The sequence below is a fragment of the Aquarana catesbeiana genome, linkage group LG11 (assembly GCF_042186555.1).
Source record: "Aquarana catesbeiana isolate 2022-GZ linkage group LG11, ASM4218655v1, whole genome shotgun sequence".
Classification (NCBI taxonomy): domain Eukaryota; kingdom Metazoa; phylum Chordata; class Amphibia; order Anura; family Ranidae; genus Aquarana; species Aquarana catesbeiana.
Window position 1 is genome coordinate 120,126,032 of NC_133334.1, and position 23,921 is coordinate 120,149,952.

At 43.1% G+C, this 23,921-nt stretch overlaps 1 protein-coding gene across 5 annotated transcripts in view; it reads right to left on the reverse strand.

The window, feature by feature from the left end:
- CHD9 (chromodomain helicase DNA binding protein 9) overlaps positions 1 to 23,921 on the reverse strand; it is a 343,123-nt gene that overhangs the window by 97,145 nt on the left and 222,057 nt on the right. For all 5 annotated transcript variants that reach the window (XM_073604968.1, XM_073604966.1, XM_073604967.1 and 2 more), the window contains 2 exons: positions 7,864 to 8,007; positions 7,425 to 7,680 (listed from right to left, as the gene is read on the reverse strand). In XM_073604968.1, coding sequence (XP_073461069.1) covers positions 7,425 to 7,680; positions 7,864 to 8,007 — 400 coding nt within the window. The remainder of the gene's footprint in view (positions 1 to 7,424; positions 7,681 to 7,863; positions 8,008 to 23,921) is intronic.

A 23,921-nucleotide genomic window follows, 5' to 3' on the forward strand; every position in this document is an offset into this window, starting at 1 on the left:
TGTTGAATCGGGATGCAAAGAGATCTACATCTGGAACCCCCCATCTTTGGCATATGGCCCAAAAGACGTCGGGATGCAGAGACCATTCCCGGGATGAAAACTGCCGATATGCATGGCACATGTATCTCTGCCCAGACTAAGATCTGGTTCACCTCTTTTTGAGCAGCTCGGCTCCGGGTGCCTCCCTGATGATTGACATAAGCCACTGCTGTGGCATTGTCGGACTGGATCCTGACCGGACAACCCTGTAGCCTGATAGTCCAGGCTTTTAGAGCTAGATGTATCGCCCGGATCTCCAGAATGTTGATGGGTAAGGTCCTCTCTGTCTTGGACCATACCCCTTGGACCGCAGCCTGTTCCAGAACTGCTCCCCAACCTGACAGACTGGCATCTGTTGTTACCACCGTCCAGGTAACCGGTAGAAAGGATTTCCCCTTCTGCAGGTTTTCGGGTATGAGCCACCAATTGAGGCTCTGACGCACCGCATGCGACAGGTGCATCGGAAAGTCTAATGCCTGAACCTTCTTGTTCCAGGTCGACAGAATACTGTGTTGCAGCATTCTTGAGTGAAACTGAGCATAGGGAACTGCTTCGAATGAAGACACCATCTTCCCTAGTAGCCTCATACAAAGGCGGACTGAGGGACCCTTCTTGGTCCTTACTGTCAGAATCAGCTCTCTCAAAGCAGTGATCTTTGCCTGGGGTAGAAATATTTTCTCCTGGCTTGTATCTATAATCAGACCTAAATACTCCAGTCTTCTTACTGGTTTTAGGAAAGACTTTTCTAAGTTGAGGATCCAACCCAGGTGTTCTAGATACCTGACCGTGGTCCTCAAGTTTCCATTCAAAGAGGCTACCGACCGGTCTATCAAGAGCAGGTCGTCTAGGTATGCTATGACAGCTATACCCTGAGCCCTTAATTTGTTCCCACAAATACAGCTTTCTTTTGGTGGTATTTGATCACCTCTGTGGTTTCTATTTTTTGCGCAACAAATAAAAAAAGACTGAAAATTTTGAAAAAAAACAAAGTTTTTCTTTGTTTCTGCTAAAAATTTTTGAAAATAAGTTTTCCTCTTCAATGACGGGCACTGATATGGCTGCACTGACGGGCACTGAAAAGGTGGCACCAATGGGCACTGATGATGAGCACTGATAGGTGGCCCTGATGGGCACTCATAGGTGGCCCTGATGGGCACTCATAGGCTGCACTTATTCGCACTGGAAGGTGGCATTAATGGGTACTTATGGGTGGCACTGATGGGTACTTATGGGTGGCACGGATGGGCACTGATAGGTGGTACCGATGGACACTGATGGGTGGCACTGATGACACTGATTGGTGGCATTGCTGGGCATCACTGATATATAATGGTGCCAGTCAGTGCCCATTTGTGGGCACTGATTGGCACAGATCGGGCATAATTTGCACATGTGGATGGCCTTGGGGTACATACCTGGCCATCCACATGTTGCCCCCTTCCTTAGTGGTCCTGGCGGCTTCCCTGGTGGTCTAGTGTGGGCATCCGAGGGGGGGGGCTGCGCTGATAAACAATCAGCGCAGACCCCCCCTGTCAGGAGAGCCGTCGATTGGCTCTCCTCTACTCGTGTCTGTGAAATGTGAGTGAGGAAAAGCCGATCAACGGCTTTTCCTATTGACATCGTGATCAGGCGTGATCGGACACGGCTGATCACGTGGTAAAGAGCCTCCGCCGGAGGCTCTTTACCTAGATAGGTGGAGCGGTGTGTCAGAATGACACACCGCTCCACCGATTGCCGCGATGTGCGTCCCCACGGGCGCGTATCGGCTGTTATCCTGCTGGACGTCATATGACGCCCAGTCTGGATAACTGAATCGCCGCCCGGCCGTCAATCTGCTATAGGCCAGGCGGGAAGTGGTTAAGGTAGGCTCAGTCAGATGAAATGATATCTTTGTGTGCATAAAACCATATGTAAATAGTGACTAGGTAAAGATTCTGTTAACCGGTTCCAGAACGGCGCACGCCGATGTACGTCGGCAGAATGGCACGGCTGGGCAAATGGGCGTACCTGTACGTCCAATTGAATTCCCCGCCATACCATTGCGCGCGCGCCGGCCGGGAGCTCCGTGAGTCGGGTCACGGGTCTCGCGGACTCGATCGCCGCGGGGATACCCACGATCGCCTCCCGGAGAGGACGAACGGGGAGATGCTGATGTAAACAGCATCTCCCCATTCTGCCTAGTGACAAGTGTCACTCGATCTCTGCTCCCTGTCATTGGGAGCAGAGATCAGTGACGTCACACACCAGTCCATCCCCCTGACAGTTAGAAATCACTCCCCTAGGACACACTTAACCCCTCCCCAGCCCCCTAGTGGTTAACCCCTTCACTGCCAGTGTCCTTTACACAGTAATCAATGCATTTTTAATCGCACTGATCGCTGTATAAATGACAATGGTCCCAAAAATGTGTCAAAAATGTCCGACATAACATCGCAGTCACAATAAAAATCGCTGATCGCCGCCATTTCTAGTAAAAAAAAAACATTTTTTATAAAAATGCTATAAAACTATCCCCTATTTAGTAAACGCTATAACTTTTGCGCAAACCAATCAATCAACGCTTACTGCGATTTTTTTTACCAAAAATATACGATCGGCCTAAACTGAGGTAAAAAAATGGTTTTTTATATATTTTTGGGGGATATTTATTATAGCAAAATGTAAAAAATAATTCGTTTTTTTCAAAATTGTTGCTCTTATATTGTTTATAGCGAAAACATAAAAATCGCAGAGGCGATCAAATACCACCAAAAGAAAGCTCTATTTGTGGGAAAAAAAGGACGTCAATTTTGTTTGGGAGCCACGTCGCACGACCGCGCAATTGTCAGTTAAAGCGACGCAGTGCCGAATCGCAAAAAACGCTCTGGTCAGGAAGGGGGTAAAATCTTCCGGGGCTGAAGCGGTTAAATGATCCCCCTTTAAGCCCCTCCCACTGTTAGGCAAAATCAGGCCAGGCATACTATTCGCCACAGCATGCGTAGCACACTGCAGAACTTCTTTTCTGTTTTATCCTAGGGTGTCCCAGGTCTTTCATAATCCTAGTCATGCTCACACTTTGTCACTATTTTTTGAGTTTTTATTTATAAAGCCAGGCAGATTATTTGTTATGAGTATAAATGTTTACACTGTCTAAATTGATTGTCTTTGTTTACAATAGGAGTTTCTGTCATATTTCAGGACGTCAGTAAAAAGTTTACTACGCAAGTTAATTTCCCAGGTTTTGTCAGTTTAAAGAAAACATGGGTGATTGGCAACCCTGGTGGCCAATTTGAAATGGTAAAGCAGGGGGGCTGGTACAATCACCAAGTATTCACAAGCAATACAAAGAGAACAGGATATTTTTTAAACACAAGTACATGGTACAACAGACACATATCAGGAATATGAAAAGTTGGGGCAACATAATCTTTATTCCTGCTGGTTTTCCAAGTGATGAGGGATGGAATTCACTGTACCATTCTGGCACAGAGATCAGTGGTAGTTGCCCACAGAATGAAATTAAAGTTGAACTTTAGTTAGACAATTAAGTCCTGCTAGATCACTTCAGGCTTTTGCAGGTATAGCCATGTAAAACATTGAAAATAAGTGTCTATATTGTTTAAAATCCAGTAATATACTGCCTCACCTTGCTCTGCACATGCTTAGTTGCTCATCATTTTTAGGCATTGCTGAGTTTGTAGAGGCTGATCTACTGACAGCCTTAAAGTGGAATTAAACCCTCCTATCCTTTACTGCCAAGGAAGCTGCTTTTGTTTGATCTGCAACTGCCATGGTGCAGTCCATTATGACACCAGCCATTTGATGGTTTGACAGTTTGGTTGGGGACACAAGGAAACGTGACAGTTAGCAATCCCAGCATTCCAGGAATGTAACTTTTTTTGAAATTGTTAAATCAATTATTTAGTTTCGCTTTATGATTTACTACTGTTCGGGAGCTCTGTGTTTTAGCAAAATGGCAGCCTCCAATTAACAGCACGCACTAATTTTGATAGCATCAATGTGGAACGTATATTCCCTGTTAAAGAAAATAATTTTTTATCAAGTTGTTATGGGTAAAGTTCTACTTTAAATCTTCCAATGCCCTGAGGTTAGTTGTATGGTCCAGATAAGAAACAGTAAAAAAGGTATTCCCGTAAGGTGGGATCAAAGATCGGGCAGCCAGCAATATTAGAGAGATTCTGGAATATTTCTATTGCGGAGCCACTGAAGGTGAAGTGAGCTTGATTAGGGACCTTTTCTTTAAACTGGTAGCTTACAACATAGCACATAATGTCTCATGATACATCTCAGTCTCTGATGTGGCCCCAGTAATCTTTTCAGCTCAATAGGCAATTTATGCAGATGGTCAAGGAGATTAAAAAATATGGATTTGCAGGGCCACTTTGATTCCAGGTCTGTCATTTCAGGTACCCTGTGGATTTTAAGGTTTCTCCTGTGGCCTCTTATCCAAGACCTCTAGATGATTTTGCATCTCAAGCAGGTGCTTGCTGTGTAATGTAGAAGTAACTTGTAGTTTATGAATTTGCTGGCCCTGTAGTTTGCCTGCTACTCTGCTTGCTGAAGCCTTGAGGCAATGGCGCAGATGTCTTCTCTAAAATACGATATTGCTGCAGCAAGTGTATGCTTGATCTCCAAAGCCATGGAAATTGGGCATGTTGGACACTTGTTTGATATATGAAAAGGATTGTTTTGTTACCGTCTGCTTCCATGTCACTGGTTTACTGATGTCTTGGAAGATGGTGGGAGGGGAGTCCTGCCTTTGGGCAATCTCTGTGGGTTCCTACAATTGTGAGTGGAACAGGCTGGTGATGTGTCTTCCAGGCTGGGTGCCGCTCATTCAGTATTAGTGCTCTTTTAATATTCCCCATAAGCTGAAAATTATTCTCCAAGGATCTCCTTTCTTTCACATTTCAACCATTCCTTATGCTCAATAAACTACACCCCAATTTCCTATTTTTTCATTATTTATCTTTATCTACTTTTAGGGTTAGGGTTTAAGTACCCATCCCATCTCCTGCCTAAGCTCAATGCTAATAATAGTTAAAACAAAGACAACTAAAACATACTGCTATAAAACAAAGATTACATCACAGAAAACTAGAGGCTTTGTTGATTGATAGTTTTGCCTTTCATTAACCCAGGGCGTCTTATCAGCCATGAGCATAAGCATGAGTCTTCAGCCTTTATGGGAGCCTTACAGCATGACATTGAGCTTACATGTGTGCTTAGACAATGAGAGAACACAAGTGAATAATTGCACAGACTGTTGGCAGTCTCTAATTTTTCATGGTACTTCCTGGCGGACCAATTAGTCTTTGCCCATCGCTGGTTTGTTGTTGGGGGTTACCCTCTTACTGCATCTATGCATGCTACTGTCAGGGCCAGGAAACCAGGAAACTTCCCCATACACACCATTGTGGAGGAACCCACAACTGCCTAATTTCCACAATTATCCAGACCCTAGTACATGTACCAAGTTTGGTGTTAAAAAGGTTGGTGATGTAGTGCAGAACGGTGTACTCCTTCAATTTGATATTATGAAATCCTTGCATCATTTACCCAATTCACATCTGTTTGACTACTTGCAATTTTGCCATGCCTACAATGCCCAATTTGGATCTGTTGTTTTCAGTTGATCAAATGGGGGATTTGGAGGCCTTGCTCCAAGATGATCATTTAGTTGAGGCTCTATCTACTATATACAAACAATTGCGTATAGATACCATTGAGGCCGTCGCGCCTTGCAGAAATGCATGGGTGACGGACTTTCCTCAAATGGATGACGATGATTGAGATGATCTCTGGGAGGTTACTTTCTCTAAATTGCCGTTGACTAGAGACCAAATCAAACAGTACCAATTCTTACACAGAATGCACCTCACTCCTGCCAGACTGGCTAGGATCTTTCCCACTCAGTCATCCAGCTGCTGGTGGTGCACTTCTTCTAGGGCAGTTTTCATACACATTTAGGAAATGCACAGCTATGCAACAGTTTTAGAAGGAAGTTACACAATGTATTCAAGAAATTACGACACCTTTTATAAGGCTGTGTATTGAAATACGTCGTTTGGGATTGGTAGACTCCTTGGCCACCAAAAAGGTGATCCGTACTCTGCTAACGTTAGTATTAGAGGTGCACCGAATGGAAATTTTGGTGCCGAAAATGAAAATGCAGGATGCACTTGGCCGAAAACCGAAAATGACAGTTTTTAAAAAATATTTATATATAATTTTATTTTTTTCGACTTTTTAATTCATATCATCAATTTAAATGAATATGAATGAATGAATTTTTTAGCAAAGGGCATAGGAGAATAAAATGGTGGGCATTGCATATTTTTATGTCACACAATATTTGCGCAGCCGTTTTTAAAAACGTAAATAGATTTTACTGCACAAAAACACAATATAATACACAATTGTTAGGTAGAATAAAAAAAGAAGATGTCACGCAGATACCAAACATGTCATACTTTAAAATTGCGCCCACCTGTGGAACGGCAACACATTACGGCACCTAAAAATATATCCATAGGCAACGCTTTAAAAACCTGTACAAATTACCAGTTTAGAGTTACAAAGAAGATCTTACGCTAAAATTATTGATCTTACTCTGATGTTCCTGGTGACATGTGTGGTGCGGTCAGGATTAAATATGCACGCAGGGCTCTACATGTGCGATCACATTTGCGCGTGAGCACGGGGCCGCTTTAAAATTTTTTAAAATTATTATTAAAAAAAAAAAAATGTAACACTAACTTTTTTTTTTGATCAACTTTATTGCTATTACAAGGGATTAACAACATCCCTTGTAATAACACTGGTAATGACAAGTCCTCCTTATGGAGAGATCTGAGGTCTAGTAGACCCCAAATCTCTCCTCTGGCTTCCAATGCAGCAATCAGACATAGATCAGTTTGATTGGCTTCTTCCCTGGCCGATAACAGCCATGGTAAACAGAGACCCGAAACAGCAAGTGACAAAATCCTCGTTGCTTCCGGTTTCTGACATCACACAGTGGGAGGAACAACATACGTTCCTCTCACTGCATGCCTAGAGCCGGATCCCGCTGGCCGCATCCTTGCCAGGCTCTCGGATTGCACGGGAGAGCCTGGTTAAGGTGGCAGCGGGGGGGGGGGTTTATCTGCCTTCTGCCGCCTGTAAAAGTAACCCAGCGGCTCATTAGCCACTTCTTTTACTTTGTGCAGAATCACCGGCCCTAAAAGATGATATCTCAAGATATCACCCTTACCGTCTGAGGGTGTTTATAATGTACCACGGACGGAAAGTGGTTAAAGAGTCAGAATCTTATAAACGCTGATTTCTGGACTGTTCGCTGCATATCTCTTTCCACACAGAGCACAGGGAAGTCAAGGGAACCTTACCTTTGATGAGATATGGGTGGTTACAACATTTACGCAGTTCCATCATGGTGTTTACTAGGTTGGGAACATTTGCTTGCCCAGCCCCTTTAGACAAGAAGGCAAAGTTCTTCTCCAGAATGGCCCTATAATATTTCTTCTGGATGTTCGTCAGTTCGACCTCTATAATGGTTTCCTGTTTAGGGGCCAATTTTTTCTCCACATCTTCTTTAAGTCGCCGAAGCATCATTGGTTTAAGAATAGCCTGAAGTTTCTGAACCTTTAAGAAACAAAAAACAAATTACCTCTATTGTGTCACAAATACATGACAATTTCCTCCTAACAGCTTGACCAAATCACAAAGTATTATCACCAGTTGCACTCCAGGTCCAGATTTCCAAGATTTTACATGAAAATGTAAGTGAAATAACAGAACAGGTAAATTTAGGTCATCAGGAGGTACCTGCTCCTCGGTCTTGAGGTCTCCAAACTCCTGCATGAAGGTAGTCTCTGAGGGAAAGCGCAGAGGCTCCAGGAAGTGCAGCAGGCTAAAGAGTTCCTCCACTGTGTTTTGTAGTGGGGTTCCTGTTAGAAGTACCTTGTGTTCCTAGGAATAAAGGACATATGTTTACAAAAACAGACCTAACTGATGCTGTGTGATTAGTAGTAGAAGTAGAAAAAAAAATAAAACCAGCTACAATTTATATAAAAAAACACTCATGTTTTTTTCCATATATTAAAATATTTGCGTTCATTTGCTCCTCTTAAAACATTGCTGCAATTTAGCTTCTTTCTCAACCTTCATGTCTCAGTCATTCATTCATCATTCCTCTGCTATTTCCATGAGGCAGGTATCATCACACCATGGCATAGTACAAAATCAGACAATATGAGCTTTAAAAAATTTAAATCGCTAGACAAGCGTGTCAGACAAATACGGCTGATGGCAAAGGCTGAGCTACAACTCTGAGGTACACTACCATCCACTATTGGGCTTATTCATTAAAAAAAGTGCAAGGTACAAATTGCTAGGAGCTGTAACCCCTAGCATTCAATCAGAATGAACTTGGGAAGGGAGACCAACAGGAACTGCATTTTTCTCCTAGTGCAGGAGGCTACCGAATAAGCCTACTTATATAGAAAACTCTTCAAACTGAACTGTTGGTTCTACAAGCGCTTCACTTTATAAATGTAGTAATGATATGCACTTTAGCAAAGACTTTCAGCGATCCCTGCATATTCTGCAGTACACACAGGTCACATTTCCTTTGAGGGAATCACATTGACAACAGAGGTGATCCTGCTTGATGTTCATATTTAGTTGTCCTGTTGTAATAGTAGAGCAAAAGATCCATCATTCTGATAGAATGTGTTTCCTACTCGCAAACAATTGAGCTGAAGGATCTATTTAAATAAGCTTAAGAGGGAAAAACATGTTAGTGGTTGTCAGCTTACGAGGTATCGGGGGCCCATGAAAGCACTAAAGGGCTGCACAAATGATTCAGTCTAGGTAATGCTACAGATGACTGTCAGAAAGTGCAGACATACTAAAGGAGAGGGTGAGAGACTGCAGACATGCTAAAGGGGATGGTGCAGACTGGAAGCCAAGAGACTGGGGACTTACAGTTGTGCTCACGAGTTTACATACCCTGGCAGAATTTATGATTTCTTGGCCATTTTTCAGAGAATATGAATGATGACACAAAAACTTTTCTTTCACTCATGGTTAGTGTTTGGCTGAAGCCATTTCTTATCAATCAACTGCGTTTACTCTTTTTAAATCCTAATGGCAACAGAAACTACCCAAATGACTGTGATCAAAAGTTTAATACCTCAGTTCTTAATACTGTGTATTGCCCTCTTTAACATCAATGACAGCTTGAAGTCTTTTGTGGTATTTGTGGATGAGGCTCTTTATCCTCTGAGATGGTAAAGCTGCCCATTCCTCTTGGCAAAAATCCCCCAGTTCCTGTAAATTCTTGGGCTGTCTTGCATGAACTGCACGTTTGAGATGTCCCCAGAGTAAACCTTCACTTTATTCTGCTGTAGCCAATGACAGGTGGACTTGGCCTTGTGTTTTGGATCATTGTCATGTTGGAATGTCCAAGTACGTCCCATGCGTAGCTTCCTGGCTGATGAATGCAAATGTTCCCTCCAGTATTTTTTGATAACATGCTGCATTCATCTTGCCATTAATTTTGACCAAATTTCCTGTGCCTTTGTAGCTCACACATCCCCAAAACAACAGCGATCCACCTCCTTGTTTCGCAGTAGGAATGATGTACCTTTCATCATAGGCCTTGTTGACTCCTCTCCAAATGTAGCGTTTATGGTTGTGCTGTGGCCAAAAAGCTTCATTTTGGTCTCATCACTCCAAATGACTTTGTGCCAGAAGGTTTGAGGCTTGTCTCTCTAATGTTTGGCGTATTGTAAGCGGGATACTTTTTGGCATTTGCGTAGTAATGGCCTTCTTCTGGCGACTCGACCATGCAGCCCATCTTTCTTCAAGTGCCTACTTATTATGCATCTTGAAACAGCCACACCACATGTTTTCATAGAGTCCTGTATTTCACCTGAAGGGATTTGTGGGTTTTTCTTTGCATTCACAACAATTTTCCTGGCAGTTGTGGCTGAAACTCTAGTTGTTCTACCTGACCGTGGTTTGGTTTCAAACAGAACCCCTCATTTTCCACTTCCCGATTAAAGTTTGAACACTGCTGATTGGCATTCTTAATTCCTGTGATATCTTTTTATATCCCTTTCCTGTTTTATACAGTTCAACTACCTTTTCCCGAAGATCCTTTGACAATTTTTTTGCTTTCCCCATGACTCAGAATCCAGAAACGTCAGTGCAGCACTGGATGAAAGATGCAAGGGTCTGTCAGGAGTCCAGAAACGCACTGACCTTTTATACACACACACTAATTACAAGCAAACAGATCACAGGTGAGGATGGTTACCTTTAATAGCCATTCAAACCCCTTTGTGTCAACTTGTGTGCATGTTATCAGGCCAAAATCACCAGGATATGTAAATTTCTGATCAGGGTAATATTTGGGTAGTTTCTGTTGCCATTATGATTTAAAAAGAGTAAACACAGTTGATTGATAATAAATGGCTTCAGCCAAACACTAACCATGAGTGAAAGAAATTTTTTGTGTTATTCATATCCTCTGAAAAATGGCCAAGAAATCATAAATTCTGCCACGGTATGTAAACTTATGAGCACTGTATGTGAGACTGTTAAAGCTGAATTCCAGGCATGGAGCTTATCACATAGCTACTTTGATTCAGCTTGGACCAATGTAAAGATGCATATTCCATACCTCTGGGACCACTGTGCAAGCAGAGAATCACTGTAGTAGTTGGCGCTACTACAGTGAGCACTGATGAATTACAGGTCACATGCTGGAGAGAGCAGCTGCCCTGCTGCATAGTAACCATAGGGGACTGCATGCAAAGCATAGGCACCATTCACAAAGCGCTTTGCATTTTTCTCAATAAACGCATTCACTGATTGGATGGGGCAGACAGGCGGGATGGTAACTTCACAATCCTCACCTGGCCAAAAAAATAGAGTGCTTTGCATTAATTGAAAAAAATGCAAGGCCTTTTGTTTTTGGCATCAGTGCGTAGAGGAGGACTCCTGTGGTTGCTATAAGCAGGACAGCTACTACACAAGACCCAGAAGTCGGCAACAATCACTGTTGTAGTGGTGGAATAGTAGTGGAATAATTCACTGCTTCCCCAGCAGTCCCCAGGTATGGGGCATATGCACACCTGATTGGTCCAAGCTGGACCAAGGTAACTATGCAATAAAAACCAACAAATCCATACCTCAAATTCAGCTTTAAAAGATCATGGTCATTAAAAGTTCCTTTGCAAGAGGAAGTGCTATTCCAATATGTTCACCTGTGCTTTGTTAGACACGGTATAAACAATTCTACAGTAACTACAATCATACAATCAGCTTAAATTGTTTGAAGAATTCATTACCAATACTGACAATGGTTAACAGGAAGGAGGTATATTATTGCTTCCCAGTAAGCAACAGAGGTGGAAACATTTAGGCTGGTTTTACACTGTGGTGTCAGTTTAGAGAGACTCATCATATTCAAAATTCCTCTGCACTACAAGACCATATTTAAAGAATTCAGACTACATTTATAAAAACATAGGATTCTCCCAAATTAATAAAAAGTGTGTACATTTGTTTAACCACTTGACCTCTGTATCATTTACCCCCCTTCATGACCAGGCCATTTTTTGCAATACGTCACTGCGATACTTTAACTGACAATTGCACGGTCATGCCACGCTGTACCCAAATAAAATGTATGTCCCTTTTTTTCTCCCCACAAATAAAGCTTTCTTTTGGTTGTATTCGAGCACCTGTGTTTTTTCCTTTTTTGCACTATAAACAAAATATATATATATTTTTTTTATTTTTGGCTATCCAAGAAAAAAAACTGAAAATAATAAAATTAGGTCAATATGTATTTTGCTACATATTTTTGGTAAAAAAAAAAATCCCAATAAGCGTATATTGATTGGTTTGTGCAAAAGTTATAGCATCTACAAACTATGGGATATTTTTATTTATTTATATTTTATTCTTGTACTAGTAATGGAGGAGATCGGCAACTTATAGTGGGACTGTGATATTGCGGTAGACATTCTGACACTATTGACACTTTTCTGGGGACCAGTGACACTAATACAATGATCAGTGCTAAAATTAGGCACTGTCACTGTACTAATGACACTGGATGGGAAGGATTTAACACCAGGGTTAACTGTGTGCCTAGCCAGTGTTTTACTAAACTGTGTGAGGTGCTTTTACTAGAGGAAGAGATGGAATTTATTTCCTGCTTTGCAGGGACACAAACTCCATCCCTTCCCTCCTGTCAGAACGACAATCTGCCTTGTTTACATAGGCAGATGGCAGTTCTGTTTCTCTGTCCGATGACTGGCGTGTGCCGGAGGACATAGAGTACCCCGCACCTGCCAATCGGCTTCCGATGTGTGAAATCGCAGCGAAAGCGAGCCACCAGCGGTACACATGCGTGCGCCCCCCCTACCCGGAAGTGTCGGATCACGTAAATATACATGATCCAGCGCACAGGTGCCACCCTGTAGAAGTAAAACTGTTAAAGGGTGGACCTAACGTGGTTAATAAAACCAGTTACTGAGGCGCTCCTCTGCAAAAAAAACAAAAACAGATTCCTGCACCAACAATCCATTTTTATGGTGGACAAATGACCATTGTAAAAGCATGGCAATCATCAACACTCCATTTTGCAGAATTCAAAAATAGGGTTTCTAATGTTTTTTTCAGAAACCTAAATGTGACAGGAGAAAAATCCAGAAAAATATAATCAGATCTGGACCCCCTGGAAATACAATATTCTCCTGACAACATTCAGTTCAAGCTCCTTTACCACTTAGGGCCAACAGACCCCTCTTTGAGGTTATGCATCCAATTTGTCCCTTGTCCCCTCCATCTGGCTCGAATTTCACAATAACCATCTACATTTCCCTACAAGTTGTTCTATACAGTACACATCTTGTGCATGTGCTTGGTATCCACCAGTTTTTGTACCCAGAGAATCCCTCAGGTATACTTTTCATATTATTTCCGTCCTTGTATTAAAGTGACTGTTAATAAGAGGTGGAAGTCCTAATCTCTTGTTATTTGCTATGTTACAATTTTATGTAATTTTTTTCTATTGCTTACAGCTTTACACTATTTTTTATTATTTTATTTTTTTTTTTTAATTATTTTTTATTTATTTATTTTACAATTAATTGAAAGTTAAGCATATTACTTGACTCCAACACAACAAAAATAACAGATGGCTTTCTACAAAATGTTGGGGATCGGTACGCAACTTTAACAGAATAAAATATGAACAAGGCAAAAAGAACAATCCTCATAAGTTAAAGTGGATGTAAACCCTCACATATACCCAGTGAAGTCACCAGCCACAGATGATACACAGGGATGAAACAAATCTCTCTACATAAGTTTTACATGTATATCTTCTGTCTTCAGCTTTACATACTGTTTAGAAAGTGCATATCATGTTAGACTTTTCTCTTCCCGATTGAACTGTGGGTGTGGATTTTTTGCTTATACTGGGAGACAGCTGATTGGAGGAAAGACATACACCCCCCTCCACATAGGCAGATACTTTCAGAGTGTAGACAAGGTATGGTGAAAAATACTCCTGCGCTTGTGAGGCCGTTTGCTGTAAGGAAAGGGTAGTATTGTAGAAAGTGGAAGGACTGGAGGAGATGATGGAGCGTGTCCCGCTGCCTTAACTGACCAGGGGTGGTCTGGAAAGGACTGTTTGGTAGGAGGTGGATGGAAGGCGCGTGATCAGACGCTTACATCAAGACATGTATAGTTTAATCATGTACAAACATATAATCATATAAATATAGAATCATACAAATACTATGTTGCATAAAAACAGGTAACAAAATAGGCACTGGGAAGTTAAAAATGGGGTATGCCCATGTTGAGGCAGGTATTTAAAAAAGGCTGACGCGTTTCGAGGGTAACCTCTTCATCAGAGCCAGGAGAACAGGAGCACAGTCTGTATGGGCCGGTAGGCTGATATGTGTACATGGGGAGGAGTGGCTAGTAGGAGGGTATGTCCTGTGATGGATAAATGATTATTCCAAGTTCCATACCAGTCCACGTCCAGGTGTTCTAGGTGGGATATAGATCAGAACAGTATATACCGTACACTACAGACTGGACACATAAAATAAATTTACATTGAAAATTGCATTAAAAAAGGTCAGATGTGAAGACTTAAAATAATAGAAAATATATGTATAAAAAAGGTACCATATCAATACAAGGAATTAATGATAGGTAGTAGACATTGAAACACAGAACATGAGATTCTAATTCAAATATATATAGACAAATTATATATATATATATATATATATATATATATATATATATACACATACAATAAATATATAAAAAGGGGACATAAGTGAATGATGTAGAAAATTCACAGAGAAATGTTGAGAGATATAGCCTCACTACATGGTGTAACCAGTTGTGCTTCTGTGCAAACGACATGCGCATGCGTGTGAAGACAACTCTGCCAGCACGTGAATCGCTGTGCAGGAACAAAAGTGTGGATGTATGCCAATGTTCACAGAAAGCACAAATGGGGGCACAGAGATGACCGTGCAGTTGTGCAAAAAAATATAGAAATATTCATATATATATATATATATATATATATATATATATATAGAAATATATATAAATCTACATATAAAATATACATATATAAAAAATATATATATATAAAAAGATAAATATATATAGAGCCTACCTATAAACACATATCATGTGCCTATGTAGAAGATGTGTCATAACAGTAGGGTGGGAATATACAGTTTGTGCAGCATGATGGCAGAGAGTGGCGGAAGTGAATACGTTGGAGTATGAGGGTGCAGGGATATAGTAGTGCTGGTGGCCAAAAAGTGGAAGTGGCAGACAGGTGGATTAATGGGGGATCGCACCTACCTATGAATGAAATAAGAATGTATAATAATTGTATTTTCCTTTGCGGTGGTATTTGGCTGTCAGATGTGCCTGTAGTAAAGACATAAGATGAGCAGGGGGAAAAAAGAGCGGAGTGTGACCTGAAAGGGGGGGGGGCTTTAGGACACAGGTGGGTCAGCAGGATAAGGGAGGTACAGAGTTGGTGGGGAGACCTTGTGGCTGACCTATCTCCAGTGGGTGTGTAGAAGCGGTTGCAGTCTGGAAAGGTCCTTCGGGGTGGAGAGCCGTATGATCCTGGAAGTTGAAGGGGGGAGGAGGAGGGAGGAGGTGTCCTTGGGGTAGCTGTAGCCATGGATGCCTGAACAAGATGCGTCTTGCTGCCTGGGATAGGCAAGTGTTATGATAAGGACGTGCTGGAGGGTTTAAAAGTCTCTGAGGGGCGGGTCCGAGGGCGGGCTAGGAGTAAGTGTAGCCAGTGGGCGGGGTGGGTGTGGCCTGCCATTGGAACGCACGCCAGCGTGTGACTGGGCGTGCGTTCCAAGAGGTATTGTCGTGACACCTGTCAGCTCACAGGGGAGGGTGGGCTGACAGGGAACTTCCCATGCATGAGCTTTAGGACACAGGTGGGTCAGCAGGATAAGGGAGGTACAGAGTTGGTGGGGAGACCTTGTGGCTGACCTATCTCCAGTGGGTGTGTAGAAGCGGTTGCAGTCTGGAAAGGTCCTTCGGGGTGGAGAGCCGTATGATCCTGGAAGTTGAAGGGGGGAGGAGGAGGGAGGAGGTGTCCTTGGGGTAGCTGTAGCCATGGATGCCTGAACAAGATGCGTCTTGCTGCCTGGGATAGGCAAGTGTTATGATAAGGACGTGCTGGAGGGTTTAAAAGTCTCTGAGGGGCGGGTCCGAGGGCGGGCTAGGAGTAAGTGTAGCCAGTGGGCGGGGTGGGTGTGGCCTGCCATTGGAACGCACGCCAGCGTGTGACTGGGCGTGCGTTCCAAGAGGTATTGTCGTGACACCTGTCAGCTCACAGGGGAGGGTGGGCTGACAGGGAACTTCCCATGCATGAGCCGAGCCGTCGTAATAGACGGCAGGCTCATGTGGCTCCCATCAGCGAGCCCCTGGGGAGAGCCTAGAGAGGAGGACGGCTCAGAGGAGTGTGGAGGAGTGGTTACAGGCACAGGGGGAATCTGTGCTCCGTGCACTGGCACAAATGACATGCAGGCATCAGGTGCACAGAGACACACACCCACAAGTGTGCTGGCGGCATATGTGTATAAAGGAGTTAAGAGGCTATTGTTATAACCAATTTTACCATATACAGTGATGTAATGCGAATAAAGCATGACTATGATTTATTTATATTTATAATATATTTATAAGGTAAAACAGTGGTATTACGTAGTAAGCTATATAGGTTGTGTAAAAGCAGCAGAAGTAAATGATGTAGGGAGAGGTGGTGTGCTTAGACAGCGGGGACAGGAGTAGACAGGGTATAAAGGGTGACTGGGGGGGGGTGGCAAAGCATGGCGGTGATAATCCTGTATTTAGATAGCCCCGTGGATTTCTAAATCTTCATTCATTCCATCGGGAACCATTGACCCAAGCGTGAAAATCCAGAATGATTCTTGTTTACAGAGTTTTCTAAATCTCCTCCCATTATCAGCGTCTTTTTTGATGGCTTCAATGCTGAACACTTTCAGGCCTGTTGGGTTGCCATTATGACATTCTCAAGGACTGATGGCATGTGTTGCTATTGATGATGCTGCATTTATGTTCGCTGAATCTTGTCCTAAGTGGACGTTGTGCGCCCAACATACAGAAGGCCGCATGGACAAATTAGACCATAGACTAGATAGGAGGTGCCACAATGAATGAACTGTTTGATTTTGTGGTTCTGGCCGTCGGACCCCATGATTTCTTTTTTGCGGTGTGCCATAAAGGCACAGGCTCCACAGTTTTTGGTTCCACACTTGTAGTTGCCCTTCTGAGCAAAGATGGATGTCCAATGGCCAGTGGGGGTCTTCGTTTGGCTCTGAGGTTTTCGTACTCTGCTTGGAGCTATTAGACTTCTAAGGTCTTTGGATTTTCGAAACACAACTACCGGTTTGGATGGTAGAACTAGGTTGAGGATGGGATCTTGCTTGAGAATGTTCCAATTTTTCTCGATAACTCTCTGTATGTCAAATGCTTTGGTATTATATTGTGTACTGAATCTGATGGAGTTGGAGACATTTCTGTCAGTAGTATGCTTGTTTTGACTTCTTTTGTTGGCCCCCATTGCCATAGTGACTGAGGGATGTTCGTCGTACTGGGTCCAATATTTGTAGAAGGCTTGTTTGATGAGTGATCTTCATAACCCTTCTCGAGAAATTTATTTTTTAGGATGGACCCTTGTTTGTCATGATCAGGATATCATCAATGTATCTGGTGTAGAGGGTACATTGATACATTGATGATATTCTGATCATTTGGAACGGATCACACATGGATCTAAACAAATTTCTGGAACACTGCAACTCCAATCCATATGGTATCTCCTTTACCCATGTGGTCGACAACACATCACTCGTCTTTTTGGATTTAGACCTGCAAATCGATGAAGGCAGCATTATATCTAAAACCCATTTCAAACCTAGTGCTGGAAATTCCTACCTCCATGCCAAAAGCCACCACCATCCCAAATGGATCCGCAACATACCCTACGGGCAATTCTGCAGGCTAAAGAAAACCTGCACTAAAAGAAGCGACTATGAAAAACAAGGGTCCATCCTAAAAAATAAATTTCTCGAGAAGGGTTATGAAAAATCACTCATCAAACAAGCCTTCTACAAATATTGGACCCAGTACGACGAACATCCCTCAGTCACTATGGCAATGGAGGCCAACAAAAGAAGTCAAAACAAGCATACTACTGACAGAAATGTCTCCAACTCCATCAGATTCAGTACACAATATAATACCAAAGCATTTGACATACAGAGAGTTATCGAGAAAAATTGGAACATTCTCAAGCAAGATCCCATCCTCAACCTAGTTCTACCATCCAAACCGGTAGTTGTGTTTCGAAAATCCAAAGACCTTAGCAGTCTAATAGCTCCAAGCAGAGTACGAAAACCTCAGAGCCAAACGAAGACCCCCACTGGTCATTGGACATACATCTTTGATCAAAAGGGCAACTACAAGTGTGGAACCAAAAACTGTGGAGCCTGTGCCTTTATGGCACACCGCAAAAAAAAAAAATCATGGGGTCCGACGGCCAGAACCACAAAATCAAACAGTTCATTAATTGTGGCACCTCCTATCTAGTCTATGGTCTAATTTGTCCATGCGGCCTTCTGTATGTTGGGCGCAAAACACGTCCACTTAGGACAAGATTCAGCGAACATAAATGCAGCATCATCAATAGCAACACGTACCATCAGTCCATGAAGGTTAAAAAAAGCCACAGCTATTCAGTACCCAGGCACTTCAGAGAATGTCATAATGGCAACCCAACAGGCCTGAAAGTGTTCGGCATTGAAGCCATCAAAAAAGACGCTGATAATGGGAGGAGATTTAGAAAACTCTGTAATCAAGAATCATTCTGGATTTTCACTCTTGGGTCAATGGTTCCCGATGGAATGAGTGAAGATTTAGAAATCCACGGGGCTATCTAAATACAGAATTATCACCGCCGTGCTTTGCCACTCCCCCCCCCGCTAGTCATCCTCCCCCCAGCCCCCAACCCCCCCCCCAGTACCTGTGTTCCCCTTCCCGCGCCTGAGCCCCCCCCCCCTCCTGATCATCACCATCATTCCTCCGTACGGTATACCCAGTCTACTCCTGTCCCCGCAGTCTAAGCACACCACCTCCCCCTACATCATTTACTTCTGCCGCTTTTACACAACCTATATAGCTTACTACGTAATACCACTGTTTTACCTTATAAATATATTATAAATATAAATAAATCATAGTCATGCTTTATTCGCATTACATCACTGTATATGGTAAAATTGGTTATAACAATAGCCTCTTAACTCCTTTATACACATATGCCGCCAGCACACTTGTGGGTGTGTGTGTGTGGCTCTGTGCACCTGATGCCTGCATGTCATGTGTGCCAGTGCACGGAGCACAGATTCCCCCTGTGCCCAGGGCCGTCTTTAAGGCAGGGCAAAAGGGGCAGCTGCCCTGGGCCCTGTCATTGTTGTGGGGCCCAAAGCAGCTGCCTCATACTTGCCAACTATCCCAGTTGAAATTCCCTTGTCCCTTTAAGTTTTAGGCCTGTGCTGTGTCCCGATATCTCAGTGTGAAATGCTGCTACTAATGCTGCCCAGATCTGTCCTATTGTTGTGTACAGATGACTCACCTGCAGACCCTGTGGTTACATGTAAATAACCGTCATTCATATGTAAATAAAGGCTGAATTCCTATGTAAATAACAGCTGCATTCATATGTAAATAGTTGAGGCCGATAGCATTGATATGTAAATAAAGGTGGCATTCATATGTATAGTGAGCAGTATTACTGTACAGTAATCTCTAGCAACCAATCAATAAGCAGAAATCATGTGCTGTAACCTCTAGCAACTAATCAGTGAGCCTTAATGTTTGCTGTAACCTCTAGCAACCAGTCAGTAAGATGTAATGATATGCTGTAACCTCTGGCAACCAATCGCAATCGCTGCCTGATCTGATACAGTAAACTGATTTTAAGTCTAGCTGCTATTTATTGTATGTCTCAGAGCAGGTTGAGAGCGAAATTGCATGTGGGGTGGGGGGCAAAGAAAATGTTTGCCCAGGGTCCAATCAATATTAAAGAGGGCTCTGCCTGTGCCTGTAACCACTCCTCCACCCTCCTCTGAGCCGTCCTCCTCTCTAAGCTCTCCTCAGGGGCTCGCTGATGGGAGCCACATGAGCCTGCCGTCTATTACGATGGCTCGGCTCATGCACGGGAAGTTCCCTGTCAGCCCACCCTCCCCTGTGAGCTGACAGGTGTCACGACAATACCTCTTGGAACGCACGACCACGCCCACTCACACGCTGGTGTGCGTTCCAATGGCGGGCCACACCCACCCCCTCCCACTGGCTACACTTACTCCTAGCCCGCCCTCTGACCCGCCCCTCAGAGACTTTTAAACCCCCCAGCACGTCCTTATCATAACACTTGCCTATCCCAGGCAGCAAGACGCATCTTGTTCAGGCATCCACGGCTACAGCTACCTCAAGGACACCTCCTCCCTCCTCCTCCTCCCCCCTTCAACTTCCAGGATCATACGGCTCCCCACCCCGAAGGACCTTTCCAGACTGCAGCCGCTTCTACACACCCACTGGAGATAGGTCAGCCACAAGGTCTCCCCACCAACTCTGTACCTCCCTTATCCTGCTGACCCACCTGTGTCCTAAAGCCCCCCCCCCCTTTCAGGTCACACTCCGCTGTTTTTTCCCCCTGCTCATCTTATGTCTTTACTACAGGCACATCTGACAGCCAAATACCACCGCAAAGGAAAATACAATTATTATACATTCTTATTTAATTCATAGGTAGGTGCGATACCCCATTAATCCACCTGTCTGCCACTTCCACTTTTTGGCCACCAGCACCACTATATCCCTGCACGCTCATACTCCAACGTATTCACTTCCGCCACTCTCTGCCATCATGCTGCACAAACTGTATATTCCCACCCTACTGTTATGACACATCTTCTACATCGGCACATGATATGTGTTTATAGGTAGGCACTATATATATTTATCTTTTTATAAATATATATTTTTTATATATGTATATTTTATATGTACATTTATATATATTTCTATGTATATGAATATTTCTATATTTTTTTGCACAACTGCACGGTCATCTCTGTGCCCCCATTTGTGCTTTCTGTGAACATTGGCATACATCCACACTTTTGTTCCTGCACAGCGATTCACGTGCTGGCAGAGTTGTCTTCACACGCATGCGCATGTCGTTTGCACAGAAGCACAATTGGTTACACCATGTGGTGAGGCTATATCTCTCAACGTTTCTCTGTGAATTTTCTACATCATTCACTTATGTCCCCTTTTTATAGATATATATATATCTATGTGTGTGTGTGTGTATGTATATGTGTGTATATATATATATATATATATATATATATATATATATATATATATTTTATATATTTGTCTATATATATTTGAATTAGAATCTCATGTTCTGTGTTTCAATGTCTACTACCTATCATTAATTCCTTGTATTGATATGGTACCTTTTTTATACATATATTTTCTATTATTTTAAGTCTTCACATCTAACCTTTTTTAATGCAATTTTCAATGTAAATTTATTTTACGTCTGTAGTGTACGGTATATACTGTTCTGATCTATATCCCACCTAGAACACTTGGACGTGGACTGGTATGGAACTTGGAATAATCATTTATCCATCACAGGACATACCCTCCTACTAGCCACTCCTCCCCATGTACACATGTCGGCCTACCGGCATATACAGACTGTGCTCCTGTTCTCCTGGCTCTGATGAAGAGGTTACCCTCGAAACGCGTCAGCCTTTTTTAAATACCTGCCTCAACATGGGCATACCCCATTTTTAACTTCCCAGTGCCTATTTTGTTACCTGTTTTTATGCAATGTAGTATTTGTATGATTCTTTATTTATAAGATTATATGTTTTTACATGATTAAACCATACATGTCTTGATGTAAGCGTCTGATCACGCGCCTTCCATCCACCTCCTACCAAACAGATACATTCAGAGCTGTGCTGTGAATAGACCAGCTCTCTGCTAATCTATTTATAGCACCCACCACAACACAAAATTCAGGCTGGTTTTATCACAGTTGACAGAGAACTTGTCAGAAGTTATCATGCCGATAACAGAAGAACAAAGCAGGAGAAAACCAGGGGGCTATGAAGAGAGATAAGAAAACACTGCAGATAAATGTGCCCAGCTCAAATTTCATGAATGGGGTTTACATCCACTTTAAACAAATGGTGATTCAAATCTGTGGTGTCAATGTTAAAGCAATTATAATAGGATTTTTTATAACAGCTTACCTGTAAAATCCTTTTCTTTCGATGGACATCACGGGACACAGAGCCACAGTAATAACTGATGGGTTATGTAGGTACCACTAGATATGGGACACTGGTCACACCCTAATCAGGAAGTTCAACCCCCTATATAATCCCTCCCCTTCCAGGGATACCTCAGTTTTGTAGCAAAGCAATATAAGTGTATTAGAAGGGGGGCGGGACCCTCTGTGTCCCGTGATGTCCATCGAAAGAAAAGGATTTTACAGGTAAGCTGTTATAAAAAAAATCCTATTTTCTTTCTCGGACATCACGGGACACAGAGCCACAGTAATAACTGATGGGATGTCCCAAAGCAATGCCAACTGAGGGGGGGGAATCACAACCAAGTAGGGTGCAATCAGACCTGAGGACCCTGTACCGCTGTCTGCAGCGCACTACGCCCAAAGGCGATATCCTCATGCCTTCTCACATCCACCTGATAAAATATGGTGAATGTATGGACTGAAGACCAGGTTGCGGCCTTGCAGATCTGAGCCATAGAGGCCTGGTGATGCACTGCCCAAGAAGCACCAATAGCCCTTGTGGAATGTGCCTTGATCTGAAACGGAGGAATCTTCTGTTTCAAACCGTAAGCCTGAATAATCAATTGTCTAATCCATTTAGAAATGGTAGCTTTTGACGCTGCCTGTCCTCTATTGGGACCTTCTGGCAGCACGAACAAAACATCCGTTTTGCGAATCTGAGCATTTGCTTCCAGATAGGTCTTGACTGCTCTTACTACATCCAAAGAATGTAGTGACCTCTCTTCCGGAGAACAGGGATCTGGAAAAAAGGAAGGCAGAACAATGTCTTGGTTTAGATGAAAATCTGAAACCACCTTCGGTAAAAAACTAGGATGAGGGCGCAATACCACTCTATCCTTGTGTACAATCAAATAAGGCTCTTTACAGGAAAGAGCTGCTAATTCTGATACTCTTCTAGCAGAAGAAATGGCTACCAGAAAAATGAGTTTCTTTGTCAGCAAGACCAAAGGAATCTGACGTATTGATTCAAAAGGCTGTTTCTGTAACACCGACAGAACCAAGTTCAAGTCCCAGGGGTTTAGGGGCGCCTTAACCAGAGAATTAAGACGCATCACCCCCTGCATACAGTTTCGGACGAAAGAATGCGAAGCAAGTGGCCGTTGAAACAATACTGATAAGGCTGAGACCTGGCCTTTGATGGTACTCAAAGCCAGCTTCATCTCTAAACCTAACTGTAGAAAATCAAGAATTCTACCCATCACATATTTTCTGGGATGCCAACCCCTGGATTCACACCAGGATACATAAGCTTTCCAGACTCTATGATAAATCATTCTGGAAGCTGGCTTCCTTGCATTGATCAAGGTAGATATGACAGGACCTGAAAGCCCACGACTTTTCAGAACGTGGGTCTCAATAGCCAAACCGTCAAATTTAGCGTTTGTAAGGCAGGATGGAACACTGGACCTTGAGATAACAGGTCTGGGGGTACTGGTAGGGTCCACGGGGAACCCACCGTCATCCTTACTATTTCCGCATACCAAGTCCTTCTGGGCCAAGCGGGGGCCACCAGAAGTACTGACTTCCTTTCCTGCCTGATCCTGCGAAGGAGTCGTGGCAGAAGCAGAATAGGCGGGAATGCATAAATCAGTGAGAACCGATGCCACGGAATCACCAACGCATTTGTCCCGCATGCAAGAGGATCCCTTGTCCTTGCCACAAATCTGTCTATCTTTCTGTTGAATCGAGATGCAAAGAGATCTACATCTGGGACCCCCTATCTTTGGCATATGGCCCAAAAGACGTCGGGATGCAGAGACCATTCCCCTGGGAGTAACTGCTGGCGACTTAGATAGTCCGCCTGCCAGTTCTCTATCCCTGGAATGAAAACTGCCGATATGCATGGCACATGCATCTCTGCCCAGAC